The sequence below is a fragment of the Oncorhynchus mykiss genome, chromosome 26 (genome assembly GCF_057628025.1).
Source record: "Oncorhynchus mykiss isolate SJ-2025 chromosome 26, ASM5762802v1, whole genome shotgun sequence".
Classification (NCBI taxonomy): domain Eukaryota; kingdom Metazoa; phylum Chordata; class Actinopteri; order Salmoniformes; family Salmonidae; genus Oncorhynchus; species Oncorhynchus mykiss.
This window is the reverse complement of record NC_143047.1, coordinates 35,843,550-35,870,033: the sequence shown is the minus strand read 5'-3', so window position 1 is coordinate 35,870,033 and position 26,484 is coordinate 35,843,550. Positions and strand designations below refer to the sequence as shown.

General features: G+C 42.4%; 1 protein-coding gene and 1 pseudogene across 1 annotated transcript in view; both read left to right on the top strand.

Annotated features, from left to right (window-relative positions):
• Window positions 1-7,920: 7,920 nt before the first annotated feature.
• LOC110512412 (major intrinsically disordered Notch2-binding receptor 1) overlaps window positions 7,921-26,484 on the top strand; it is a 45,416-nt gene continuing 26,852 nt past the window's right edge. The window contains exons 1-2 of the mRNA XM_036981243.2: window positions 7,921-8,919; window positions 10,104-11,579. Coding sequence (XP_036837138.2) covers window positions 8,068-8,919; window positions 10,104-11,579 — 2,328 coding nt within the window. The 5' untranslated portion in view covers window positions 7,921-8,067. The remainder of the gene's footprint in view (window positions 8,920-10,103; window positions 11,580-26,484) is intronic.
• Window positions 23,561-25,731, top strand: LOC110506895 (toll-like receptor 13; annotated as a pseudogene).

Sequence of the window (26,484 nt, the reverse complement as noted above, 5' to 3'; positions counted from 1 at the left end):
AGGGTATACAACTACTAGACAGACTGTGGATAGGGTATACAACTACTAGACAGACTGTGGATAGGGTAACAACTACTAGACAGACTGTGGATAGGGTATACAACTACTAGACAGACTGTGGATAGGGTAACAACTACTAGACAGACTGTGGATAGGTTAACAACTACTAGACAGACTGTGGATAGGGTATATAACTACTAGACAGACTGTGGATAGGGTATATAACTACTAGACAGACTGTGGATAGGGTATACAACTACTAGACAGACTGTGGATAGGGTAACAACTACTAGACAGACTGTGGATAGGGTAACAACTACTAGACAGACTGTGGATAGGGTAACAACTACTAGACAGACTGTGGATAGGGTAACAACTACTAGACAGACTGTGGATAGGGTATATAACTACTAGACAGACTGTGGATAGGGTATACAACTACTAGACAGACTGTGGATAGGGTAACAACTACTAGACAGACTGTGGATAGGGTATACAATTACTAGACAGACTGTGGGTGGGGTAACAACTACTAGACAGACTGTGGATAGGGTATACAACTACTAGACAGACTGTGGATAGGGTATACAACTACTAGACAGACTGTGGATAGGGTATACAACTACTAGACCGACTGTGGATAGGGTAACAACTACTAGACAGACTGTGGATAGGGTAACAACTACTAGACAGACTGTGGATAGGGTATATAACTACTAGACAGACTGTGGATAGGGTAACAACTACTAGACAGACTGTGGATAGGGTAACAACTACTAGACAGACTGTGGATAGGGTAACAACTACTAGACAGACTGTGGATAGGGTATACAACTACTAGACAGACTGTGGATAGGGTAACAACTACTAGACAGACTGTGGATAGGGTATATAACTACTAGACAGACTGTGGATAGGGTAACAACTACTAGACAGACTGTGGATAGGCTATACAACTACTAGACAGACTGTGGATAGGGTATACAACTACTAGACAGACTGTGGATAGGGTACACAACTACTAGACAGAATGTGGATAGGGTATACAACTACTAGACAGACTGTGGATAGGGTATACAACTACTAGACAGACTGTGGATAGGGTAACAACTACTAGACAGACTGTGGATAGGCTATACAACTACTAGACAGACTGTGGATAGGGTATACAACTACTAGACAGACTGTGGATAGGGTACACAACTACTAGACAGAATGTGGATAGGGTATACAACTACTAGACAGACTGTGGATAGGGTATACAACTACTAGACAGACTGTGGATAGGGTAACAACTACTAGACAGACTGTGGATAGGGTAACAACTACTAGACAGACTGTGGATAGGGTAACAACTACTAGACAGACTGTGGATAGGGTAACAACTACTAGACAGACTGTGGATGACAGTCTATTCTTCTTCAGCACCACACCACTGCTGGAATAAAAACAGGGAAGAGAGACAAAGAACCTGTAACCCAGGTCTCCCTTTGGCCAAGCCAACATCTTAACTGTCTTAAACTGAGAGTCAGGGACATGATGTCGCCACGAGCAGCACCGCAGATGTTGCAGATGAGAACGATGCAAGACGATCCACTCACAGAGTATCTGTTCATGTGCACAGGTGCGTTTCAATCTGCTCCACCGTCATAATTGCAGGACCAAATCAGCAGAGTAGTTTAGTATCAAACTTCAATGCTCTTCGTTGTTGCGGAAATCGGCCTGATTTTGCTGTTACCTTCATGCATTGTTAACTCTACCTCTAACAAAGAGGGCATCCTCAAGGCCTGAGGCTGACCTTGGCCTTTACATGCCTCAGCCAGGGCTATCTGATTACAAGAGTGTGATTGCAAATCCCCTTTCGCTACACATGCACAAAGTGAACAGCACCACATATAATTAGTCTGAAGTAGGATTCAACCACCACAGCCTGTTAGCGCAGCCTAGCAACCTATAGCACAGACCTGAACACTGATTGGGCCCCCACCTCTCAATTAACTGATTTCCAGTCTGTTTGGCCCAATTAAAGCATGCACAGTCAGACAGAAAACAAAGAACTCCAACCAAGGCTCAGCCTTTTTAGTTGAATTTTGTTTTAGTATTTTTTAAATTATTTTACCAGGTAAGTTGACTGAGAACACATTCTCATTTACAGCAACAACCTGTGGAATAGTTACAGGGGAGAGGAGGGGGATGAATGAGCCAATTGTAAACTGGGGATTATTAGGTGACAGGTTGAGGGCCAGATTGGGAATTTAGCCAGGACACCAGGGTTAACACCCTTATTCTTACAATAAGTGCCATGGGATCTTTAACGACCTCAGAAAACCCATTTAATGTCCCATCTGAAAGACAGCACCCTGCCCTGGGGTATTGGGATATTTTTTAGACCAGAGGAAAGAATGCCTCATACTGGCCCTCCAACACCATCTGGTCTCCCATCCAGGGACTGACCAGGACCAACCCTGCTTAGCTTCAGAAGCAAGCCAGCAGTGGTATGCAGGGCGGTATGCTGCGGGCTATGACTTTGGTTAGTTGCAAATTCACATAGGTGTCTGGTGGAATGCTCTTACAGCAGTCCCGGCACTGTCCCTCGCCTAACTGCAGTCCCTCGCCTAGCTGCAGTCCCTCGCCTAACAGCAGTCCCAGCACTGTCCCTCGCCTAACTGCAGTCCCACTATTATAAGCTTACTAATGTTTTCTTTGATGCAGATATAGGGGAGCAGTCCCTCACCTAACAGCAGTCCCTCACCTAACAGCAGTCCCTCACCTAACAGCAGTCCCTCACCTAACAGCAGTCCCTCACCTAACAGCAGTCCCTCACCTGACAGCAGTCCCACTATTAGAAGCTTACTAATGTTTCTTTGATGTAGATATAGGGGAGCAGTCCCTCACCTAACAGCAGTCCCTCACCTAACAGCAGTCCCTCACCTAACAGCAGTCCCTCACCTAACAGCAGTCCCTCACCTAACAGCAGTCCCTCACCTGACAGCAGTCCCACTATTAGAAGCTTACTAATGTTTCTTTGATGTAGATATAGGGGAGCAGTCCCTCACCTAACAGCAGTCCCTCACCTAACAGCAGTCCCTCACCTAACAGCAGTCCCTCACCTAACAGCAGTCCCTCACCTGACAGCAGTCCCACTATTAGAAGCTTACTAATGTTTCTTTGATGTAGATATAGGGGAGCAGTCCCTCACCTAACAGCAGTCCCTCACCTAACAGCAGTCCCTCACCTAACAGCAGTCCCTCACCTAACAGCAGTCCCTCACCTAACAGCAGTCCCTCACCTGACAGCAGTCCCACTATTAGAAGCTTACTAATGTTTCTTTGATGTAGATATAGGGGAGCAGTCCCTCACCTAACAGCAGTCCCTCACCTAACAGCAGTCCCTCACCTAACAGCAGTCCCTCACCTAACAGCAGTCCCTCACCTGACAGCAGTCCCACTATTAGAAGCTTACTAATGTTTATTTGATGTAGATATAGGGGAGCAGTCCCTCACCTAACAGCAGTCCCTCACCTAACAGCAGTCCCTCACCTAACAGCAGTCCCTCACCTAACAGCAGTCCCTCACCTAACAGCAGTCCCTCACCTGACAGCAGTCCCTCACCTGACAGCAGTCCCTCACCTGACAGCAGTCCCTCACCTAACAGCAGTCCCTCACCTGACAGCAGTCCCTCACCTAACAGCAGTCCCTCACCTAACAGCAGTCCCTCACCTAACAGCAGTCCCTCACCTAACAGCAGTCCCTCACCTGACAGCAGTCCCTCACCTGACAGCAGTCCCTCACCTAACAGCAGTCCCTCACCTAACAGCAGTCCCTCACCTAACAGCAGTCCCTCACCTAACAGCAGTCCCTCACCTAACAGCAGTCCCTCACCTAACAGCAGTCCCTCACCTGACAGCAGTCCCTCACCTGACAGCAGTCCCTCACCTGACAGCAGTCCCACTATTATAAGCTTACTAATGTTTCTTTGATGCAGATATAGGAGAGCAGTCCAAGCTGATTCTTATGTTGTCAATTGAAATGATACACTTTGCATTTGGGGATAATAATGGTAGAGACCTGAAGAGGTTTTGGATTTTATTTCTTGAAGCAAATTATTAGAACGTCTGCTTTTTGCAATGTTCATGATGACACATACAGTTCACCTTGAATGCATGGTTGGCTTTAAGGAAAATTGACTGTTAATAACTATAGCAAGGACAAGACTATGTGAGTTTGTACATTTGGGATCTCAAACAATGAGCATCACTATTTTGTATTGGAGGAAATGAGAAAAGAGGAGAGGGGGTTGCCATCGGCTGTAGAATGTAGAACTGGATTCGAACAGAGCTCGACATCAGACTAAAGAAGAACAGATGTTTTCTAGCATTCTAGCATTCTAACATTAACTTGCTTGACCATGCTGCAGGTTATATAACTGTTTGTTACATGCAATATTTGCTTTGTGGACTTCACCGGACAGATGCTGCTTTCTGGTTTTGTGATGAAACAATGTGTAGTTTAATTTATTCCACCACTGTGACTGTTGTCTTTTTGTTGTCACGGCCTTATTGTATATCACTATGGTGTATGATTTTACAGTTGTAGATCAAGCAACGCAAATATCACAACATAGGTTGTAATATGGCTTTTTTTTACTGGCTTAGCTTCCTCAGTGATTTTACTCTTCCTACTCCACCTTACAGCAGGTCAGTAGGGTTGCCTGGGTAAAATCACTGAGGAAGCTAAGCGTCATCAAATCAACAAGGCTATCATATGCTGAGTTTAAATCACTGAAAACAAACATAAAGATACCAAAAAATGTAGTCCAATCAATGTAGATAAATATAATGTGGCTGTCCATGCAACTGATTTGTGTGTGTGTGTGTGTGTGTGTGTGTGTGTGTGTGTGTGTGTGTGTGTGTGTGTGTGTGTGTGTGTGTGTGTGTGTGTGTGTGTGTGTGTGTGTGTGTGTGTGTGTGTGTGTGTGTGTGTGTGTGTGTGTGTGTGTGTGTAAAACATCATGTTGACTCACCCTAGACTAGTTGAACACTAATGCCATCCTCCTCTCTTTCTTGTTGGTTAAAGGGTCTATGGCTCTGTCATACAGTACACTTTTAGTTTTTGTTGTCATAGGCTAGCAAGCATTTTAGTTAGTTAGCCTAACTTCCTAGTGTAGCCAATGTGAAATGGATAGCTAGTTAGCGGTGGGCACAATGAACCAGCTAAAGGTAGTCAGCTAGCTAGCTAACGTGAATCTACCAGGCTACAACTAGGATACATATTGAACTTTATTCATTTCAGGCCAGTGGCAAAACATATACATTTATGGTTAGATCAGAATCACCATCATAATCATTGGCCTGTACAGAGAATTAAGTCAAAACCACAAGTCCAAATCCCCATCTCTCTCCATGGTTTAGGAAAAGGTTCACTTTAGTTACAGCAGGACATCAACACAAGCAGACCAGAAACAGGCAAATTTTTCTGAAAATGAAGTTTTGCTTTGAAAGTTATTTGATTGGTCTGAAGCCAAATTCAAACCAGCCTCCCTTGGGGGGGCATTTTGCTGAACCAGGACAACCCACAGCTGAGATATTTTATATATAAAAGATGTATCAAGGGAAGCCAAACGCAGTGGTGTAAAGTACTTAAGTAAAAATACTTTCAAGTATTACTTAAGTAGTTTTTGGTGGTATCTGTACTTTACTTTACTATTTATATTTTTGGCAACTTTTACTTTTATTTCACTACATTCCTAAAGAAAAGAATGTACTTTTTACTCCATACATTTTCCCTGACATCCAAAAGTAAATTTTGACAGGAAAATTGTCAAATTCATACAAGAGAACATCCCTGGTCATCCCTACTGCCTCTGATCTGGTGGACTCACTAAACAGAGAACATCCCTGGTCATTCCTACTGCCTCTGATCTGGAGGACTCACTAAACAGAGAACATCCCTGGTCATCCCTACTGCCTCTGATCTGGTGGACTCACTAAACACAAATGCTTTGTTTGTAAATGATGTCTGTGTGCCGCTGGCTATCCGTCAATAAAAACAATGATTGAGCCGTCTGGTTTGCTTAATATAAAGAAATGTAAATGATTTTTACTTTTACTTTTGATACTTAAGTACATTTAATCAATTTCATTTATTTTTGATACTTAAAATACGTTCAGACTTTTACTCAAGTAGTATTTTACTGGTTGACTTTCACTTTTACTTGAGTCATTTTCTATTAAGGTATCTTTACTTTTACTGAAGTATGACAATTGAGTACTTTTTCCACCACTGGCCAAATGCTTGCTGGCATCAACCAATCAAATGCTACGGCGGAACCTGTTATACTCTTTTGGTCCATACAGCATCAGATACCCGGGCTATATATACTGAGACAGAGCGGCGCTGTTTCCCTGTCCAGACAGCATCAGATACCCGGGCTACATATACTGAGACAGAGCGGCGCTGTTTCCCTCGCTCGGGTAATTTCTCCAGTGAGATTCAGGCACATGCGAATTGACCGAAAATTATGAAAAGACCGAGAGGAAATCAATTATTTTATCATTTTTATTGGTTAAATATTTGGGAAATCGTGGCTTCCCTTAGCATCCCATGAATACACCCCACTGCAGCAGGCGCGCATATATAACATCACACCAGTGCACAGTTAACCATATACACTACTTTGTGTTGTATGATTTGTATACATTAAAATGTTTCCCCTCGCATTTAACAGAGAGAAAAACGATCGTACGGTTTTTTAAATGGAATGTATACACATAACTCGAACACATTAGGAATGAGCTATGTTGTATGTTGTACTGCCTATAACACGCAATGTGGTGAATAATGTACAGGATAATAATCAATATGGATATATAGTCTCCATCGCTGTGCTTGACTTGCAGTTGGTGCTAAAGTGTAATTACGTCATTCTAGGTGGAAACAAAGCCGACTGGGTGCCTTTTTAGCACCACACGCGCGCGCGTGAGAACGCCGACAGCTCGGTTCCAACAGCTACAGCAAATCCGGTCCCGGAGTGAAGACATAGTCCACCTATTGGAATACAATACAAAATATGATAAATTAAGGATTATCCGAACGGGAGTGACTGGGGATCGAATCGGATCTTTTGGCTGGTTATTTACTACGGTGTCCGACTGGAAAGTATATTATGGTGTATGGTTCAATTAAAGAATGAATGTTGTGCGTCAACTTCGCATTGCTGCCGCCTTGTTTTGATGACTTTGAGGAATCTATACCTTTTGAACGCTCACTCGGATGAGAGCAAATGGAATCGTGCGTTAGGTGAGTCTATTTGTCCCTTTGTTGGTTATGTACTGTATGTGCGCGCGCGCCAGTGAAGAACTGGAATATGGATTTTATTCTCTGTTTCGAAGTACTCCGCGGTGAATCTGAGGTTATGCAAATGTGATTGAATTATGACCGTGTGGATATCCATTTCTGTTTGAGGAACGAAACTGTTTAGAGTTCTTGAACTGAATCTAGTGGGTATACAATGACAAAAACGTAGCCTACTCAATATTCCTGAAAATTATATACATTTAATAGCAGCTGTCTGATAGGTTATATTTTGGAATGAATTGAATATGAAAACCAATCTTTACTGATCCCTATCTAAAGAGTGAAGCCTTCTCCAAACTATTACCACATTTCATTTCTGTCTTATTCACAATAACACAAATAGACGTGATCATTAGATTAGTTTATTAGTCACATGCACATGGATAACTATTGCTTTGGGATAATAACATGGGATGTAACACCTTATATTCATGATTATTATTACTTGCAATGTTTGGCTATGTTTTGATTGTGTTATGTGATTGTCCAATAGTCAATATCTTGCTCTCTCTCTCTCTCTCTCTCTCTGCTGTGTTTTCTCTCTCTCTCTCTCTCTCTCTCTCAGGGTCATCCTCCTATCTCTCTCATAAGGGGGACAGGTCTCCCTTGTATTTGAGACGTTCCATCTCAATGGCATCCCCTGTACAGTATACTTAAAGAATAGGAGATTAACGAGGATATCAACATCTAGCTCCATCCCACACCACATGCCATGGATCCCCTACCAGAGTACTCCCTGTTCCTAGTCCGGATCCTGGAGGAACTAGACACTAAACACAATAGTGTGTCCTACCAGGACCTCTGTAAGTCCCTGTGTGCCCGCTTTGACTTGGTCCACTTGGCCAAGCTACGGAGCCTTCTGTTCTACACAGCCTGCCTGGACCCAGCCTTCCCGGCCACTCTCTTCAAAGACAAGATGAGATGTACTGTTGAGGACCAGCAGTCTAAGAAACTCATGGTGGCAGCGGATATCGTCACTATGTTTAACCTAATCCAAATGAATGGGGGGATGGCCAAAGACAAGCTCCCAATGGCACCACCGAGGCCCAAGTTCCACAAGAACCAGTCGTTTGAGTCATGTAGGTCCGACACTGATGTTTATAAGTACCAGGACTATGAGAGGGGCGGAGGTTATGACCTCATGGATCAACCCTCCAGGGCGGGTCACCACCCCCACCATCGCCCCATGTCCCAAAACAACTCCTCCCACCCCCGCCCACACCCCCATTCCCACTCCGCCAGCTCGAAATCCAACTGCAGCCCACAGTTTATCCCGACCTCGGACCCTAACTTCCTATTGGGCGTAAACAAGGATCTGAAATGTCGAGCAGCGTCGCTAGACAAGCTGCAGCACCTGCCCCAGTACTCAGGCTGCAGTCCTCCATCGCCGCCCTGCGAGATGCAGAGCACCTACTTTCCCATAGACATTGACAGTGAGTCCACCACAGACCAGGAGTCCCTGCAACACATCAACCACACGGAGCCCTTCTCTGTCCACTCCTGTGTCCAGAAGAGAAACATCTTCAAGGAGGATTTTCACAACCTGCTAGCGTTCTCCCCACAGGTCTGTGTCTCTGGTCTTTAATTCTATATTATTTATTTATTTGTATTAAGCATTTACATATCATTCATGATGCAACAATAATTATCCTGACATATTTGTTGGGAAGTACCCCCAACAAGTTTGAGTTTTAATGTTGTCCCATTACTACACTGAAACAACAATACATGAAAAAACAAACATTGAAGATAAAGTCAGACTGATTTCCATTGCAGCCTCCTCCACTGTTAACTATCTGTTATCAATTATCACTCTCTAATTTTTACTGTGATATGTGGTCAGCTACATTCTTTATTGTGCCATGTTCTGAGTTGTTTCGTTCCTACTAAACGGTGCTAGCTGTAAGTATTTGTGCCGTTGTTTGCTAATCTTACCATCTAAATGTCAGAGAAAAGCACAAGAAACCTAAAGGATAAAACAAAAGTGATAAAACAGTACCTCCCCACTTCCTGAAACTGGTCCATAGATCTACAGATGTACGATCTTAATTAGACCTGCATTGTTGCAGCAAAATAATCCTGCAACAACATGATTTCAACGTTTAGTCCATAATGTTGCTTGATTGGTGGTTAGGCTATAAGCTGGTCAAAATGAGGCTACATGAAAAGTGGAATACTGTTAATATAGGTTTTTAATGAACTTATGTCAATCATGAAGGTCATCTGCATTTCCTCTGGCACAGGAAAAGTCTCATCAACAAAGAGTGATCAAATCAAGATCCTACATCTGTATAGCCTATGTCACTTAGAATGGAAATGTCTCAATGGACATAACTCTCAGTGAGAATAACCAATCTATAAAACGTATTTCTTTCTAGAAAGGCTTGGTCTGGGCCTAATGTTACATCCTGCACCTTTATGCTTAGTTTGACACTTTCTTTGTTTGATTTGATAATGCAGGGTGTTTTGACTGATGTGTTAACACAACAGTGTATTAAAATGTTGTTGTTGTAAAAGTGAATGAGTCTGTAACAACAACAAAAAAATCACTTGTGTAATGACAAAAATTGCTCAAAACAATTACCAAATTTCTATGAAACTCTTACCTTTAGGTTTTAGTCAGTTAATTAACAGATATTCTTATCAGCGTGACTTAGAGCCAAACAATACAATATTACCATAATGTTAGAGTGTCACTACACAGGTTTAAGAGCAACTTAATGAAGTGTTACCCCATTGTCGTTATAGGTCATCACCTCAGAGTGCAAACCAAACATCAGGGCAACTGGAGGCTACCACCGGAGAGAGCTCCACAAACCTGCCACATTCTTCAACCACAGCTTCGAGCTGCCCTACAGTAACCCCTACTTTGAGCCTACTATGAACTCGCCCATTCAGGAGAAACGGCGAGCGAAGCACGAGAGTCTGGACGACCTTCAAGCGTCTACGTATTTCGGGCCAACGACAGTGACAGAGTGCGTGAACACACGGAGGAGTACGGCTAGGCCGGGGAAGCAGCCAATTTGGCCCGTCAAAAGCCTGAGTCTGAATGCTGAAGAAGGGCCACCGGATTTTGAGAGGTCATTTCTGAATGGGAAACCGCTGAAAGACAACCATCGCCACAATGTAGTCAATAAAGAGAATGAGCAGCACTTCCAGTGTGCCAAAGAGAAAGTGGTGGCCTCCCCTTCAGGGTTCGCAAAGAAAACCAACGGGTTGAAAACAAAGGATATGTCTTCAATGGCGTGCGGTCCCGGGGTGGGTGTCGACAAAAGAGAGGTTGGGAAAAGATTTAAAGAGAAAGGCATCAACAGTACGTCTTTTCAAGGAGGTAACATAGACAGCTCGTCCAGCATAGGGACACAAACGGAGCAGGCCGAACAGAGGAAGCTAAAAGACTATGCCGCCGCTCACGCAAAATACGTCGAGAGAGAGAGGCATTCGTGCAAACACTCGGAAGAGGACTCTGAGATCATCAGCGATGACATCAGTGACATCTTCCGCTTCCTTGACGACATGAGCGTGTGCGACTCGCTGGGCGTCATCCAATCGTCGTGCTACAACAGCATCGGATCTCTCTCTCAGGTGACCATGAAGTCTGACGGCGACAGCTCACCCGAATGCAACACGGTCAAACTGGCCAAGTCCAAGCTGGACTGCCTCTTTCACTCCCTAGAGAACACGGACGACGAGCTCAAATCGAGCGTGTGCAAGCTTGTAATGAGGATAGGTGAGATCGAGAAGAAGCTGGAGTCTCTGTCCGGAGTCCGAGGAGAGATCTCGCAGGTGCTCTCCAAGCTCACCAAACTCGACGAGAAGATCCAGGAACCCGAAACCAACGGGAGACCGGGCGAAAACGCTTTAGCCACCACATCCACCCCAGATCACCTTCACCCCGACCCCAACCTCTCGCCCCATGTCTTTCAGTGCCACACGACAGGCCACAACATCAAGGTGGATAACGGATCAGTGGAGTGGGGCTGCTCAGACAGTGAGAGTCTGAGGGTCAAGGCAATTAAGAAAAGTATGTTCACGCGGAGGTCGTCACGCTCACTCAATGAGGAGAACAGCGCCACGGAGTCAAAGGTGGCGAGCATCACCAACTCACCACGGGACTGGAGAACGGTGTCGTATTCTTCGCACCATGGGGATGAGGGCAAAGACAAGGACAGAGACAGAGACCGAGAAAGGGACACCAAGGACAGACACAGGAAAGCCAAAGAGGTAAGAAAATGGTTTACATTTCTAACACTTTTCACATTACACCAACATTAGATACTTTGTGTTTTTTGGGCTGTTTGATGTAATATGAGAGCATATTTTCTACCACAAGAAAGCGGCTTTGGGAAAAAAAAGCGCTATTAAAATCCTATGTAGTATTATTATCATTGCAGAAACATGACAAGACTAATCAACGAGGAAAGAACAATGGAATAGAATACATTTATATAAGTCCTTTGTAAGTGCTGGACCACACTGTACGTTGTTCAAGATGGGGATAAAATGGATTTCATTGTAAAAAAAACATCTACAACAATCTACAATAATTTTTTTGTTTTGTTGTTAACTAATATATCTTGATTAGATAGGTGTTCACCACCTGAGTCAATACAAGTGTAAACACCTTTGGCAGCAATTAAAGTAAGTCAGTGAGTCTTTTGGGGTAAGTCTCTAAGAGCTTTGCGTACCTGGATTGTGCAATATTCGCCCATTATTCTCTAAATTCTTCAAGCGCTGTCAAGTTGGTTGTCGATAGACAGACATTTTCAAGTCTTGCCATAGATTTTCATGCAGATTTAAGTCAAAACTGTAAGTAGGCCACTCAGGAACATCCAATGTCGTCTTGGTAGTGTAGATTTGGCCATGTCTTGGTGGTGTAGATTTGGCCTTGTGTTTTAGGTTTATTGTCCTGCTGGAAGGTGAATTTGTCTCTGTGTCTGTTGGAAAGGAGATTTAACCAGGTTTTCCCCTAGGATTTTGCCTGTGCTTAGCTACATTTAGTTTATTTTTTATCCTGAAAAACTCCCCAGTCCTTGCTGATGACAAGCACACCCATAACATGATGCAGCCACCACCATGTACAGGCTTCCTTCATTTCACTCTGTCAATTTGGTTAGTATGTTGGAGTAACTACAATGTTGTTGATCCATCCTCAGTTTTCTCCTATCACAGTTTTCTCCTATAAATTCTGTAACTGTAAAATCACCGTTAGCCTCATAGTGAAATCCCTGAGTGGTTTTATTTCTCTCTGGCAACTCAGTTTGGAAGGACATCTGTATCTTCGCATTGATACACCATCCAAAGCCAAATTAACAGCTTTACCATGCACAAAGGATATTCAGTGTCTGCTTTATTATTTTTACCAATCTACCAATCAGTGCCCTTCTTTGTGAAGCATTTGAAAATGGGGTAGGCATTCACAAATCATGTTAAGTGTGAGACCATGCAACTTATTATGTGATTTGTTCAGCAAACGTTTCCTCCTGAACTTATTTAGGCTTGTCATAACAAGGTGTTGAATACCTTTTGACTCAAGACATTTCAGCTTAAAAAAAAAATTATGAAAACTTATGAAAACTAAATTGCATTTTGACATTATGAGGTATTATGTGTAGACCAGTGACACAAAATCTAAATGTAATCAATTTTATATTAAGGCTGTCAGACAACAAAATCTGGAAAAGTCAAGGGGTGAGAATACTTTCTGGAGGCACTGTTAGTCATTTAGCAGACGCTCTTATCCAGAGCCACTTACAGTAAATGAGTGCCAGTGGAGGCTGCTGAGGGGAGGACGGCTCATAATAACTACACTTAACTACACCAGTGGAGGCTGCTGAGGGGAGGACGGCTCATAATAATGGCTGGAGCGGCACGACTGGAATGGCATCATACACATAGAAACATTAGCTGTACCATGTCTCACACTGTATAATCACGTGGCATTTTGAGGACATTGCATTTTTGAAAACCTGAGGACTATGACAACCAAGCCATACAAACATAAACTGTAAAACTTCAATTAAGTCTCAAATAGCCACTTGTCCCTTTTAATAGCCCGGCATCAGCACATATTTCAAATAAAATTAAAGTTTATTGGTTGCATGCACAGTTTAGTTATAAACTGGTTGGTTCGAGCCCTGAATGCTGATTGGCTGACAGCCATGGTATATCAGACCGTAATCCACAGGTATGTCAACACATTTATTTTACTGCTCTAATTACTTTGGTAACCAGTTTATAATAGCAATAAGGCACCTCAGGGGTTTGTGATATATGGCTAGTATACCACGGCTAAGGGCTGTATCCAGGCACTCTGCGATGCATCGTACTTAACCTCTTGAAGCTAGGGGGCACTATTTTTATGTTTGGAAAAATAACGTTCCCAAAGTAAACGGCCTATTTCTCAGGACCAGATGCTAGAATATGCATAAAATTGTCAGATTAGGATAGAAAACACTCTAAAGTTACCAAAACTGTAAAAATATTGTCTGTGAGTATAACAGAACTGATATTGCAGGCGAAAGCCTGAGAAAAATCCAATCAGGAAGTGACTCTTATTTTTAAATCCCTGTGTTCCTATTGCCCATTGAAATGGATATCAACCAGATTCCTTTTTCTGTTGGCTTCCCTAAGGTGTCAACAGCCTTTAGACATAGTTTCAGGCTTTTATTTTGAAGAATGAGCGTGAACGACCACATTGCGTAAGTGGACAGGTGGGGGCTCTCAGAGTGATTTGTGCGCAAAAGAGAGAGGCTGCTATTGTTACTCCCGGTCTTAGCTTTCGCTGTAAAGCATCATTTCAAAATCTGAGACGACAGGTGGATTAACAAAAGGCTAAGCTGTGTTTTCCTATATTGCACTTGTGATTTCATGAATATAAATATTTTCTAGTAATATTATTTGACTGTGGCGCTATGCTATTCAGCGTTGTTGATGACAATTCTCCCAGATCCGGGATGGGTGGTTCTAAGAAGAACAGCCCTTAGCTGTGGTATATTGGCCATATACCACACCTACTCGGGCCTTATTAATTAATCATAGTGGGTGCAGAGAAATGCTTATGTTTCTAGCTCCTAGCAATGTAGTAAAATGTTATGCAAGTACACACATGATAATAAATAAATCAAAACAACAAGAAATCAAGAAATGTCTGAACGAATCCAATTAACCATCCAAATAGCACTGTAACAGTAATTCAAATGCAGTCTACTATATATTTCAGTACATAAACACCTGCTTCTAATAAATGCCAGGTTTAAGTGAATTGCTTACGAGTTAACTTGAGTACTGTAAAGATTATGCAAAAGAAGATAAAGGAGAGCAACATCATTGTCTTTTCAACATTTTATTGAGCAAAAGATGTGTGCATTAAGGAAATGGACGCCTGGCTCAAATAGAAGCCTGTCTCTAATAAGCACCTGTTGGGTTCAGTGATTGAAGCAAATAAATGGCCGTGGCTGTTAATGAAGTTTTACGGTATGTAAAGTCACTATCTCCTATGTACATGTAGACAGAGACAGGATGTCATAGAAGTACTGTCACAAATGTCTAGAGATTCAACAGTGTTAATTAAACAGTTGCTATGAAAAGGATATAATTTCCCTCGCTTCCCTTCCTCAAATCTCACATGCACGCAGACACACACACATTTCATGCACGCACTCACGCATGCATGCATGCACACGTAAACACACACTTAAACACACACAGACACGAAGGAGACAGGCAATTGGCTCGACGGCAGGATTTGATGGTATAGTTGGGTCACAGACGTCAGTGGAGCTAAATTATCCCAAACCCAGGGACCCCTTCTGTCTCACAGAAAGAAATGAGACGCATTCTACCAATCTCTCCAATGAGAGGAGAGATTAATACTGTCAATTTAGGAACCCAAGAGGCAAGGGATTGTGGTCTGAATCCTTTTCCTTGGGGGCGTTTATGAACTCTCAGGTTAGCACTCTCATCATTCATCACTCGTCAAGGGGAAGGGACCAGAGTCATTTCAGGCTTAGCAGAAAAACAGCTGGCATCCAAATATACAGTAGAGCAGGAGGTAACACGCTAACTAAGTCTGTAAGGTTTTCTGTTGTGAGATTTACATGGATCAGAGTGCCATATCGTAGATATACTGCTGTTATACAGACAGAGGAAATAGGGTCTGTTTGTGAATAATTATCTGTTTGTAAATTACTGTTTGGGGATTATTGTTTTTATAATGGGGACTAATTCTTAGGCACGTGAATTACAATAGATTCCTTTCCTGAGAATTTCTTCAAACCCTCCCACCCCCTTCCCATGGGAGAAGAAATTAACTTGTCCATAGACTCTGATGATTTAAGGTCAGATTTACATTCCTCCTTCATGGTTTAGTTTAGGTGAAGGTCACGCAGAACCTAGATCTGTGCCAACGGGCACCCTCTTCTACCCCCTCCCTTCCCCGGGGTTAAGGGGGGTTCAAAACAGCATGTTGAAATGTCACTCTCAGTTTGCAGGTGTAACACTGACTAGTCATTCTCAGTGACCTTTCCCTGCGAAGCCAAATGGAGCGGATGTTAATTGAAATGGGTCTCGACCTCGAGCTGTCATTCTACAAGCCCTGTGCTGCGTATGTATCTTTTTGATCACTGAATGGATAACTGACTAGCATGCATGCCCTCTGCGTCTGTCTGTCTGTCTGTCTGTCTGTCTGTCTGTCTGTCTGTCTGTCTGTCTGTCTGTCTGTCTGTCTGTCTGTGTCTCTGTCTCTGTCTCTCTCTGTCTGTCTCTGTCTCTGTCTCTGTCTCTCTCTGTCTCTGTCTCTCTCTCTGTCTCTCTCTCTGTCTCTCTCTCTGTCTCTGTCTCTGTCTCTGTCTCTGTCTCTGTCTCTGTCTCTCTCTGTCTCTGTCTCTCTCATAATTTTCTTAGTTGGGGCAGCAGGTAGCCTAGTGGTTAGAGAGGCGAGCCAGAGAGGCGAGCCAGTTGCCAGTTCGTATCACGTGTCCGATGGGAAATGTCTGGCAGGAAGTGAGCTGGCAACCGAAGGGTTGCTAGTATCTAATCCTAGATGCCATTGCCTGCCATTGTGCCCTTGAGCAAGGCACTCAACCACCCACAACAATTAGCTCCCCGGGCACCCAGTGTGGGAGCCCCCCCCCACACCTTTCCAAAACCTGTGTATGTGTCTTTTGGAGGAGTTGGGTTAAAAGAGGAAGTCAAATATCTTAATCTGATAGGTCAAAAGACTGGATACGTTTCCCAGCGTATTGCTTCCACCTTCCCTGAACTCCAACTTCATTAATGTGCCCAATACTCCTGAGTCACTCCATTTCATCATATTCTTTGCTTCATGAGCACTGACAGGTGCACCGTGGAGGTTTGAATTGTATATTAACGTTCTGTCATTTATTCTTTGAAGTGAAGGTAGTCTTTTTCCCTGTCAGGATTCTTGGGAGTTGGCAACATATATTTTGTATAACAAAGACACCTGGCCTTTTCCATAAAATTAGTTTAAAATCACTTTCTCTAAAGTGTGTGGTTGAGTGGTTGAATGTTGAAAGTTTTGTGCCTTTGAAATAAGAATTCTAAGCTGCAGCTACTTCAATAAATGTTTTGGAGGGATGTGAAAGGTTAAACGTCTATTCATGATACAAATCCCTCCCTAAACTTGATAGTTAGTTCCTCTGTCTGACCACATTCCAAACTCAGGGTCACGTGAATAAATATTTCACTTCCCAAAGTAGAGTCTGAATGAGCAAATTCCTCACAGTCAGTTTCCATGTGTTGGGTCTTAACACGTACACCATTGTCTTATTTCAGGAAGCAAAAGGGCTGTCTGTACTCATCTGTCTGATGACTCTGGAACCCTTATGGAAGAGATCAAAAGGATTTTGGCTACAATATGCTGTCATTATGCTGTCATTACATTCTAATAATACCTAGGTGACTGTCAATACCAACTCTTTTTCATCCTCAAAGAATCAGAATTGGCCTTAATTAAACCCCACCAGGAGTTTCACACAAGATTAACACATTTCATTTGCAATAACATAAACATGAAGTGATTTGATAACCTGTTTCTAAAATTAAAAAGAGTGCCACCAACTGGTGGTGGTCTCCGGAAGAGTTGCGGGTTAAATATAGGTATAATCATCTCAGCGTCTCTATTAGAAGGCTTGACCAGTAGGAGACAGATGCACAGAACACACTTTATTGCACACAAACCAACGTAGCAAGAGGGGACTAGTACAAGTGGTTTCTATGAAAGAAGGACTTAAATAACATATTTTACACAGCGCTAATAAGGTGATAGCAACGTGCTATGTTAATTGTTATATGTAGTGTATATACAGTAGATGAAAATATACAAAATATTCAATAGCTTAGACAGTAGCTATATATGATAGCAATGCGCTAACATGCTAGGTAGCTAAGCTAGCATCACTTGAGTACCGGACACAGCTCTGGGGGCCCATGCGCCTGTCATCGAGGTCTAATAATTTAATAAATATATATATATCATTTTGACACTAACCCTCAAAAAAGACATTCATACACATTTTTAACTTCCTAGTACATATGGAAATTAAGTGTTTGTTTCTTGGACTTCAGGAATATGACTGAAGAAGTGCCTCAGGCCTTGAAAAATAATACATTTAACATTAACTGATTGAAAGTTTTAGTTTAGAAAACGATCTCTCCGCAAAAGCGACAGTTACAGGGATGGTAAAAAACAGCTTGGTTGCCTTAACAACATCAGGGAAACTGGGCAGAAGGAAGTGGTGCTTCAAATACAGCAGTTCTGCAAAATCTTTAATTGAGCCTCTCATTCTCCTTAATTGCCGGCCTCAACACGTTATGAAAAGTGATTCACTGTATAGGAAGCTCTGGGGACAGGTCATCTGGATACTGGACAGCTCAACACGTTATGGAAAGAGATTAACTGTATAGGAAGCTCTGGGGACAGGTCATCTGGATACTGGACAGCTCAACACGTTATGGAAAGAGATTAACTGTATAGGAAGCTCTGGGGACAGGTCATCTGGATACTGGACAGCTCAACACGTTATGGAAAGAGATTAACTGTATAGGAAGCTCTGGGGATAGGTCATCTGGATACTGGACAGCTCAACAGTAACAACAAACGGTTTGCAATTTATTTATACTGGTGAACCGGCGTTTGAGATGTGTGGTTACAAATATCAACAGTCCCTTATCTCTGGTATAATGTATCTTGGCATGCATCATTCAAGACTAAGTTTAAATTGTGTGCAGTGCAATGGACATATAATGCTCAATGTCTCAGGAAAAACTGTCTGGGTTGACAATACTCAGTATAGAAAACAGTCAGGCCCGCACCCTGAACCTACAGGCCGTGGTGAAAAAATGTACACACAAAATAAGGAGGACTTCAGGAGACCAGGGGAGTCTCTCAAGCTGGAATTCATTTGATTTCATGTAATTGACCTTGCAGCCCATTTATTACCGGCTGAGTTCAACAATAAATAGTGGATGAATTTATCCTTAAGACGACTACTTTTATTCCTCATTGCTAGGCTATTCCATGTCATCTTTTATTCATCATTGCTAGGCTATTCCATGTCATCTTTTATTCATCATTGCTAGGCTATTCCATGTCATCTTTTATTCCTCATTGCTAGGCTATTCCATGTCATCTTTTATTCCTCATTGCTAGGCTATTCCATGTAATATTTTATTCCTCATTGCTAGGCTATTCCATGTCATCTTTTATTCCTCATTGCTAGGCTATTCCATGTCATATTTTATTCCTCATTGCAAGACTATTCCATGTCATCATTTATTCATCATTGCTAGGCTACTCCATGTCATCTTTTTTCCTCATTGCGAGGCTATTCCATGTCATCTTTTATTCCTCATTGCTAGGCTATTCCATGTCATCTTTTATTCCTCATTGCGAGGCTATTCCATGTCATCTTTTATTCCTCATTGCTAGGCTACTCCATGTCATCTTTTATTCCTCATTGCGAGGCTATTCCATGTCATCTTTTATTCCTCATTGCTAGGCTACTCCATGTCATCTTTTATTCCTCATTGCGAGGCTATTCCATGTCATCTTTTATTCCTCATTGCGAGGCTATTCCATGTCATCTTTTATTCCTCATTGCGAGGCTATTCCATGTCATCTTTTATTCCTCATTGCGAGGTGATTTGATGTCATTTTTATTAAAAGTGTATAAATAGCAGCTAAACACGGTATACATTATAGCTATAGATTGTACACTGCATAATGAAACAATCCCTAGTAAGCTAGTGTTTTGAGGGTGGATTGACTTTTTTGGCATTAATAGACAACTTTCCATCCAAGTTGGGAGAGAGCGCGAGGGCGGCTCATGTCATGCAGGTTCAGGGATTATTTAAGATACTCTTTGAAGAGGTAGGGTTTCAGATGTTTTCAGAAGATGAGCAGGGACTCTGCTGTCCTAGCTTCAGGGGGAAGCTGGTGCCACCATTGGGGTGCCAGGACCGAGGAGAGCTTAGACTGGGCTGAGCGGGAGCCACCTTCCCATACGGGTGGGAGGGCCAAGAGACCAGAGGTGGCAGAATGGAGTACTTGGGTTGGAGGTTAGGTCAGAGTTAGGTCAGAGTTTGTGAGCCTGTGTCCCAGGGCTGTAGAGTGTGAATTTGAAGGGTTTTCTACTTGCCTGACACTCAAACTGAATTCTTCCGCTGCTCTATCATTTGTTACATACTTCAGTCTGAGGCTGCCATCACTGAAGGCGTTTGTGGTGATGTCAAAATGAGTGGGTTCTGTACAAAACAAAGTAATCAGCAATTGGATCATCTCTAACCAATCAGAGTTTCAAAGCCAATGACACATTTTCAAAATGCCGCTTTAGCAATGCATATTCTGTCTCTGGCCCAACCCATCGGTTTCTGCGACCAATCAGACTGAATGGATTTCCATCCTGACTCATTACGTGGGCGTAGCACTTAACTGGAGCAAGGCGTTTGGGTAACAAGGCAAGTTTTCTACATAACACATTTGAAATGTATTTAGGAACTACACATACACTCCAAACTAGTCCAACCAACTGTATAAACGTATAGAAACACACAGAGATCAAAGGGAAGTGAAACGGCGGGGAGGGTCTTTGGAGACAGGAAGTATAACTGAGTCGTCTTGAGGTGATGGAATGCTTCTGTATTTCATGGCAATATATGCTGGAGGGAGAGACACACAACTTGTGAGTCTGTCTTCTGATTATGGTCTAAGAAGTATATACTCAGAAGACGGTCCATTGGTGGAACATAAGAAGCTTGAGAAGAAATTGGACCAAACTTTGTGCTAATTGGAGTCAAATATGTGGCATTTGTCACCTCTTCCTCCAGAAATGAACTGACATTTTTTTATTTAACTTTTATTTAAAAACCTTTATTTAAAAAGGAAAAGGCCGTTGAGTTTAGAAACACCATTTTGCGAGGGGGACCTGGCATCAAGAGCCTATTGATGAAAATTAAGATAACCATGCCGGAAATACGCAATGGGACTACATATTCACATCCAAGTATTTTTCTGTGCACTAATATATGTTGCTGGATCCTTGTAAGGATTTACAAGGATCCAGCAACATACAGTGCCTTGCGAAAGTATTCGGCCCCCTTGAACTTTGCGACCTTTTGCCACATTTCAGGCTTCAAACATAAAGATATAAAACTGTATTTTTTTGTGAAGAATCAACAACAAGTGGGACACAATCATGAAGTGGAACGACATTTATTGGATATTTCAAACTTTTTTAACAAATCAAAAACTGAAAAATTGGGCGTGCAAAATTATTCAGCCCCCTTAAGTTAATACTTTGTAGCGCCACCTTTTGCTGCGATTACAGCTGTAAGTCGCTTGGGGTATGTCTATCAGTTTTGTACATCGAGAGACTGAAATTTTTTCCCATTCCTCCTTGCAAAACAGCTCGAGCTCAGTGAGGTTGGATGGAGAGCATTTGTGAACAGCAGTTTTCAGTTCTTTCCACAGATTCTCGATTGGATTCAGGTCTGGACTTTGACTTGGCCATTCTAACACCTGGATATGTTTATTTTTGAACCATTCCATTGTAGATTTTGCTTTATGTTTTGGATCATTGTCTTGTTGGAAGACAAATCTCCGTCCCAGTCTCAGGTCTTTTGCAGACTCCATCAGGTTTTCTTCCAGAATGGTCCTGTATTTGGCTCCATCCATCTTCCCATCAATTTGAACCATCTTCCCTGTCCCTGCTGAAGAAAAGCAGGCCCAAACCATGATGCTGCCACCACCATTTTTGACAGTGGGGATGGTGTGTTCAGCTGTGTTGCTTTTACGCCAAACATAACGTTTTGCATTGTTGCCAAAAAGTTCAATTTTGCTTTCATCTGACCAGAGCACCTTCTTCCACATGTTTGGTGTGTCTCCCAGGTGGCTTGTGGCAAACTTTAAACAACACTTTTTATGGATATCTTTAAGAAATGGCTTTCTTCTTGCCACTCTTCCATAAAGGCCAGATTTGTGCAATATACGACTGATTGTTGTCCTATGGACAGAGTTTCCCACCTCAGCTGTAGATCTCTGCAGTTCATCCAGAGTGATCATGGGCCTCTTGGCTGCATCTCTGATCAGTCTTCTCCATGTATGAGCTGAAAGTTTAGAGGGACGGCCAGGTCTTGGTAGATTTGCAGTGGTCTGATACTCCTTCCATTTCAATATTATCGCTTGCACAGTGCTCCTTGGGATGTTTAAAGCTTGGGAAATCTTTTTGTATCCAAATCCGGCTTTAAACTTCTTCACAACAGTATCTCGGACCTGTTCCTTGTTCTTCATGATGCTCTCTGCGCTTTTAACGGACCTCTGAGACTATCACAGTGCAGGTGCATTTATACAGAGACTTGATTACACACAGGTGGATTGTATTTATCATCATTAGTCATTTAGGTCAACATTGGATCATTCAGAGATCCTCACTGAACTTCTGGAGAGAGTTTGCTGCACTGAAAGTAAAGGGGCTGAATAATTTTGCACGCCCAATTTTTCAGTTTTTGATTTGTTAAAAAAGTTTGAAATATCCAATAAATGTCGTTCCACTTCATGATTGTGTCCCACTTGTTGTTGATTCTTCACAAAAAAATACAGTTTTATAACTTTATGTTTGAAGCCTGAAATGTGGCAAAAGGTCGCAAAGTTCAAGGGGGCCGAATACTATCGCAAGGCACTGTATAATAGTGCACAGAACAATAAGGGGCTATTCATTGAAAAAATGCACAGTCCGTGAATCTCTCAATGATACCAACATGAAAGTAATCTGTGGAAAGAAGAACCTCCAAACCATACCAGAAGACATTCCAAGAAAAGTAAGATCTTTAGACCTTTCCATCAACAACATTGTGATGATCAAAACATTTGATTTCAAAGATCTCTCAGCCCTCAAGTCTTTAAACACGTCCTGCAACCGGATCTCTCATGTGGACGCTTTTTCAGGCCTGGTCGTTCTTCAGGAGCTGAATCTAGCCAATAACAGACTCAACACCCTCTCAGACCACCTGTTTCAGGGCCTAGGCAACCTCTCCGTGCTTCGACTAGACTACAACCACATCAAAATAATTTCATCCTCTACCTTTCAGAATCTCTCCAGTTTAAGTGTGTTAAACTTAACCGGCAACCAACTTAATGTTCTAAAGAAGGTGCAGACAATCTTGCTATTCACACACCTGCAGGAGTTGTACATTGCAAGCAACGGATTTACCTTTTTCCAGTCACAGGACATATCAAATAAGTCCATAGGACTGAGAGTGCTGGATTTATCCCAGAATCCAATGAGAATCTTCAAGATCACAGCTGATGTTCTTCCTAAACTGACTCTGGTCAAAATGGAAGCATGACATGGGATGTACCAGACAGATCTTTTCTGAGTCATATGAAAAGTCTCAATTTGAGCGGTGTCCACAGGTCTTTGAAGGAAATGAGTGTGGTACTGCAGAGCCTCAACTCATCATTAACATCTCTCATACGGTCCTATTTAGGGGAAGATAGGATCTCGGCTCTCACCAACATTGCCTGCCATATTAATAAACTGACAACACTCAGACTGCGTTATAACAACAGGAGTTTTGTCTCTGAGGAACTGCTTAAGTCCTGCACATACTTGACTAAGTTGGATATATCCCATAATGCTCTTACTCATCTGTCTCATCAGTCATTCAGCTGAATGAAGCAACTGACTACTCTAGATCTAAGTAACAATATGCTTTCTTCTGTGCCAAATGCCACTCATAATACCCAATCTCTGACAATCTTGGATCTCAGATACAATACCATCAATAAACTAGGCTCATTCGATTTTGCCAATCTGACAGGACTAACATACCTCTCCGTCTTTTCCACAATGAAATCACTGACATTAAAGGCAATGTTTTTCAAGATTTGCAGGACTTACAACTCCTAGATCTGTGAAGAAACAGTATCCCATCTTTACGTTATGTTTTTAAGAATTGTTTGCAAAAACTAGAAAACTTGCAATTGGGAGGCAATATGCTAAGATCTATCCATAAAGGAGACTTTGAAAGCTTACAGTCCCTCAAAACTTAGATTTTATTTGACAACCGAATTGACACTGTGGAAGACGGGGCCTTTCATGGTTTGGTCAATCTTAAAATGCTTCATTTGGCATCGAATAGATTTAGTAAAATAAACATTAGGGCCACTATGTTCAGAGGATGTTCAGCCTTAGAAAAACTTGATTTGAGTTGGAATCGTATTAAATATCTACATTATGGTGAACTTAAATCCCCACCCTTTTCTCTTCTACCGTCTCTCAAGATCCTGATCATCTCCAGTCAGCATCCTTTTGGAATGTTGAATATACCAGCCAACTTTCTTAAAGATCTGAAATATTTAGTGGCATTCAGCGCAAGGAGTCTTAACATTAAGTCCTTTCACCCAAACACATTAATCTACACCACATTTGTGGTCCCTTGACATCAGCCTGAATGAGTTCACAGCCCTGAGAACGGAGTTGTTTCACCCGATCCCACGACTCAACAGGCTGTACCTGTCTAAAGGATTTCAGTCTTTAGGTTTTCTCATAGGAGACAAACTCACTCAACTCAGTTACTTACAGGTGAGAAAGAATGACTTTACAGTAGTCAGTGAGACAATGATACGTTCTTTACCTGCTTTAGTTTACTTGGACCTGCAAGACAAGACTTTCACAACAGGTGACAACAGAAACCAAACACAGGTTGTTGATGCCTATGACTTTACCTGCAACTATCCGGTCCATCTAGGAGGTACCAAACTGTTGGACCTTGACACCCACTACTGTTCAGTAGATATAGGATTCTTCTACTTCATCTCCTCCACTTCTCTGGTCCTCTTAACCTTGCTGGGGTCTTTTGTCTAGCATCTCCTGAGATGGCAGTTGGTCTACGCCTACTATCTCTTTCAGGCTTATCTCTATGACACAAAGCGGAGGAACGTCCGTGTGACTCATCAGTATGATGCCTTCGTCTCCTACAATGGGCACGATGAGCCCTGGGTCCTGAGGGAACTTTTGCCAGAGCTGGAGGGAAACCAAGGCTGGAAGCTGTGTCTACATCACCGTGACTTCCAGCCAGGCATACCCATCGTAGACAACATCACAGACGCCATCTACGGGAGCCGCAAGACCATCTGCGTGATCAGCCGTCGCTACCTGGAGAGTGAGTGGTGCCCCCGGGAGATCCAGGTGGCCAGCTTCCGTCTGTTTGATGAGCAGAAGGGCGTTCTGATCCTGGTGTTTCTGGAGGAGGTCCCAGACCAGCAGCTCTCCCCCTTCCACCGGATGAGAAAGCTGGTGAAGAGACGTACCTACCTGAGCTGGCCCAGAGCTGGGGAGCACACTGGAGTCTTCTGGCAGGAACTCCGGGTGGCTCTGGAGACCAGGGACTGCCTTTCTGAGGAGAACCCCGTCCTGTCCGGGGTGGATAGAAAATGTTAATGACACACTAAATCTAACGGCAAAGAAATATAGTTTTAAAAAAAACATTATGAAAAGATCCCAATCAACCATCAGATTTTGTTCTAGATTTACCCTACTGAAAATAATTGACAAATGGCAATGTTTGAAATCAGAAATGTAGTTTATGCAAATCTACAATAAACTTGATGAAATGTCAAATTAAATGTGTTATGAAATATATTATGTGTGCTATTTGATGATGAATTTATGATGAAATGTTTGACTTATTTACTTGTTATGTTCTCCTAGTTCTCTAGCTTTCTGGAACTTTAAAATGTTAGGTTTTAGGTGTAAGAGTTAAGATTCTTGAAATTGTTAAGTGTAAGTGAAAGCTTTATATAAACCACCTTTTGAATCTTTGTGATGAAAAACGCTTTGAAAATAAAATGTCAAATACATTTGTCATCTTGCTTTTTATGTGAACTTTGTTTTTTGATTAGCTATAAACTTTTACTCCTGATTCTATAGAACCCAGGAAGAGAAGGCATGGCTCCCTTCAGCTCCTTCTTACATCATTACCATGACTCACTGTGAATCGTAGCCATTTCCAAATGACACAGATAAACCATCACTCAAAAATCACTCTCTTTCTCTTCTTACCTCTGTTGGCATATTGCCCAGATGGAGAGTAACCAGTTGTTTCTGACACTCTGAGTAAATCTAGTGTACCTGTACACTGGTGCCATACAACCAAACCTGGCTCACAACTTTGACTTTCTCTTCAATTCTCCACACAGCAGTTACTGCTGTGGAATGTACTCCAGTAGCTTCCACACAGTAATAAGACAATGTTAAATTACTGTAGGTATAATGGAGTTGTTATATATTTACCAGGCTTATAGTATTGGGGGTAGACCATTACAGGGCTGCCTGCGGGTGATGGGCAAAACATCAGCACCACATCATTGTCCTTGTCATGGCTGTTAAAGTAAGAGGATCAAGGTGCAGCATGGTAGGCGTACATTTCCTTTTTATTTATAAACATGACGCCGAAACAAAACAATAAACACTACAAAAACAAACCGTGAGGCGAAAGGCGAAGTGCCCTAAACAAAGTCAACTTCTCACCAAGACAGGTGGAAAAAAGGCTGCCTAAGTATGGTTCTCAATCAGAGACAACGATAGACAGCTGCCTCTGATTGAGAACC